Below are 2,916 nucleotides of genomic sequence, written 5' to 3' on the forward strand. Positions count from 1 at the left end.
CCTGTTGACCTGCTGGGAGGAGCAGGGACATGACAGCCCTTTAGGAAAGGGCAACAAGGATCCTGTGGATTCGGATGGTTGTTCCTAGCCCCAGCTCCTGGGGAACTCCCACCCAGCTTTGGAAGCAGCCACCTGAACCTCCACACTCCCTGCAGGGATGGGACCCTTGGTGTCCTGCCCTAAGAGGGGGGGAATCCCTTTGGACAAGTCCCCCAGGGCTCCCAGGCTGGGATAGTGGAGGTGGCCGGCATGCTTTTGGTTGGGAAGGGCAGCCCCACACAAAGTGACAGGCAGAGCTGTCCCCAGAGCCCTCCTTTTCCCTCCAGCAGGACCAAGCTCTGAAGCAAGGTGACCCATCCATATGGACGCGGGTGCCCCGGCCAGCCGAGACGGCAGGCTCCCCACTTCTGGAGGTAGATGGGGCAGGTAGGAATTGCCTCCTTTGGGAAGACATGGTGGGCTGTCCAGCCACCACTGAGGGAAGAAGTAGTTTAAGCTGCAGGGGGTGCAAAGCAGAGGGTTGGGGAAGGGCAGGGAGCAAGGGCAAGAGCACCACCACCGCCAGACACATGCCAGGGATGTCCCAGGGAAGGTATCTCCAGGAGCCCGGCCCACCACCAAGGCTCTCCCCTGCCTGGGGGAGGCATTGTCTGGTGGCCAGGACCCAACTTATGGGATTTTTATGACGTAAATAGAAATAAATACTTTATAAATATAATCTTAAATTACCGACACCTGATCTTACCCTGCCATCTCTTGCAGCAACATCAATAAACGAGGAAATTCCCATACCTAAACTACCACTTTCCCTTCTCATGGAGGCAATTCCTCCTGCTCTTCCACCTCAAAGCTTTACCGCACTCCCACCTCTGTAGATCAAAGACCAGCTTTTAGCTGAAACCGCCCTCCTTGCTTCCTCCCCTCTGACAAGGACCTTTCTGGAGCATTACAGATGGTGTGATATGAAGGTCACCCTTGGGGGGACAGGCAGAAGATGGCACGCGCATGAGAAATCCTGCCTAGGCGGGTCCAGGCTTTTGCAGCTACGAACGGAAGTGAGTTTCCGCCGTGAAGGTTTGAATTGAGACAGATCCTTCCATGGAGCAGACAGCTGGGGCAGCAGATGGTGTGAGAGATCAGACGTTAACATGGGGAGTCTTGAGACAGAATCAGCTATCTTGATCCTGTCGGCAGACGGATGAGGTGGAGGGTGTTTTTCAGGTTAGATTCTCATCTGGGCTGTTCTCCTTCTGGACAGCTTGGATCTGATTTGTAATACAAGAGACAAAAGGTGTCAGAGATGTGGATGAGGAGAGGTGTGGTCCCCTGGGTTCAGTGTCCTGGCTCCAGGCTGGTGCTTGAATCCAGCCAGAGCTGGAGGGACACAGGATTGATGTCTCTTTAGCCAGAGCACACACATTTCTGTGCATTTACTCCTATTACCCTAGTCCTGCCACTTGAGATGCTCTCAAGAACAGTGACGGGCCAGTGTCCCTGCTGCCAGGCATGGATATTGCTCTGAACTCAAAACAACACCGCCTCCATACCAGCGAGGATCTGGCCCTAGACTGAAGCATTTAAGTGGGGAGGAGCTGAAATCAAGACTAATACAGTCCAAGTTTTGCCAGCTTAGAACCTGTCCAAGCACAGATCTGCACAGGAGGTGCTCCCCACTCCTGACCAGAGGGGTTGAAGCAGGGGGAGCACTGGGAGCAGGGCAGGGAGCTCGCTCAGCTGCCTGTGGACCCCCCTCCAACGCCTTCCCTGCACCTCCCTTCCCCCAGCTGCCCCCAGTACCTTATGGACCCAGCCAGGAGGGGGTTGAAGGCGTAAAGCCAGTCGTGCATGTCCTTGTCGCTGCTCGCCTGCAGCAGGATGCCCCGGTGCTCCGTGCACACCGCAAACGTGTTTGGGGTCTGCTGGGGAAGAGCCAGGGCTGAGTCCCTCACCCAAGGTGGTGTGCAGAGCTGGGCTGACTCTGGGCACCCTACCTTGAGCATGGCCTGCTGGTCCTCGCTGTACTCCACCTGGGCCTTGGAGAGGTTGAGTATGGCCCTCTCAACGGCATCCTTGTCTGAGTTGTAGATGTAAACATATGGGCGCCGGACCACCACGAAGCGCTTCACCCACCCATTGGTGTGGGGCTCCAGGAAGTGCAAGTAGCCCTTTTTGGAGACGATGGGACTGCAGAAAGGACCAAGGTCAGGGTGGGACATGGACCATGAGGAGGCGGCAACAGGAGGGCACAGTCCCTCCCAGTCCCAAAGTGCTTCCCTCACTGCTGCCCAGCTGCTCCTACCTGACCCGGATCTCCTGGATGTCAGGCACCAGCAAACGCTGGGGCTCCTTTTCCTCCTCAGGCTGGCGGGCTGGGGACTTCTTCTGTTCTTCTTCTACCACAGGCTCCAGATCAGGGCTCTCTGCCCTGGAGGAGACCTGAGGGAGTCTGGGGAGGAGGAGGCCAGGGTGTGGGGAGAGTGACAGCTGGGGAACACCCATCAACCAGGACAACGTCCCAGTGGTACAGCTGCCCTGCTCAGGGGATGCCGGGGCATCACCTGAACCTCCTGGCCACCTTCTTACCTGACCTCCATGGCGTTGTAGCGTCCTTCCACCAGTGACGGGCAGGTCGAGGAGGGGGTGAGAGTGGTGGCCCCAAGAGCTGGCATGGAGGGGTCTCTCATCAGGGTCACAGACATTTCAGACAGCTGTGGAGGAGCAGAGGTACGGACTTGAGTTTCTGCCCAAAGCTGGGCACAGGCAAAGGACCAGGCACCTGCTCATATGGGGAGAGGCAAGACCTCTGGCCAGCAGGGTCTTCTCCTGGCACTATCCCAAGAGCCACCAGCTCTGGGAACACCAGGGCAAGCAGAGGGAGCAGGGACCCCGGAGCAGGCACCACTCACACCATGGGGT

The 2,916-nt window shown here is 57.4% G+C and overlaps 1 protein-coding gene across 1 annotated transcript in view; it reads right to left on the reverse strand.

Annotated features, from left to right (window-relative positions):
- Nucleotides 1–679: 679 nt before the first annotated feature.
- LOC104523087 (kinesin-like protein KIF1A) overlaps nt 680–2,916 on the reverse strand; it is a gene marked incomplete at its 5' end in the record, with an annotated part of 3,912 nt that continues 1,675 nt past the window's right edge. The window contains 5 exon segments of the mRNA XM_029084398.1: nt 680–1,265; nt 1,798–1,916; nt 1,992–2,184; nt 2,300–2,446; nt 2,584–2,801. Of these exon segments, the coding sequence (XP_028940231.1) occupies nt 1,223–1,265; nt 1,798–1,916; nt 1,992–2,184; nt 2,300–2,446; nt 2,584–2,801 (720 nt within the window).

Source organism: Antrostomus carolinensis, unplaced genomic scaffold, assembly GCF_000700745.2.
Source record: "Antrostomus carolinensis isolate BGI_N321 unplaced genomic scaffold, ASM70074v2 scaffold30113, whole genome shotgun sequence".
Classification (NCBI taxonomy): Eukaryota; Metazoa; Chordata; class Aves; order Caprimulgiformes; family Caprimulgidae; genus Antrostomus; species Antrostomus carolinensis.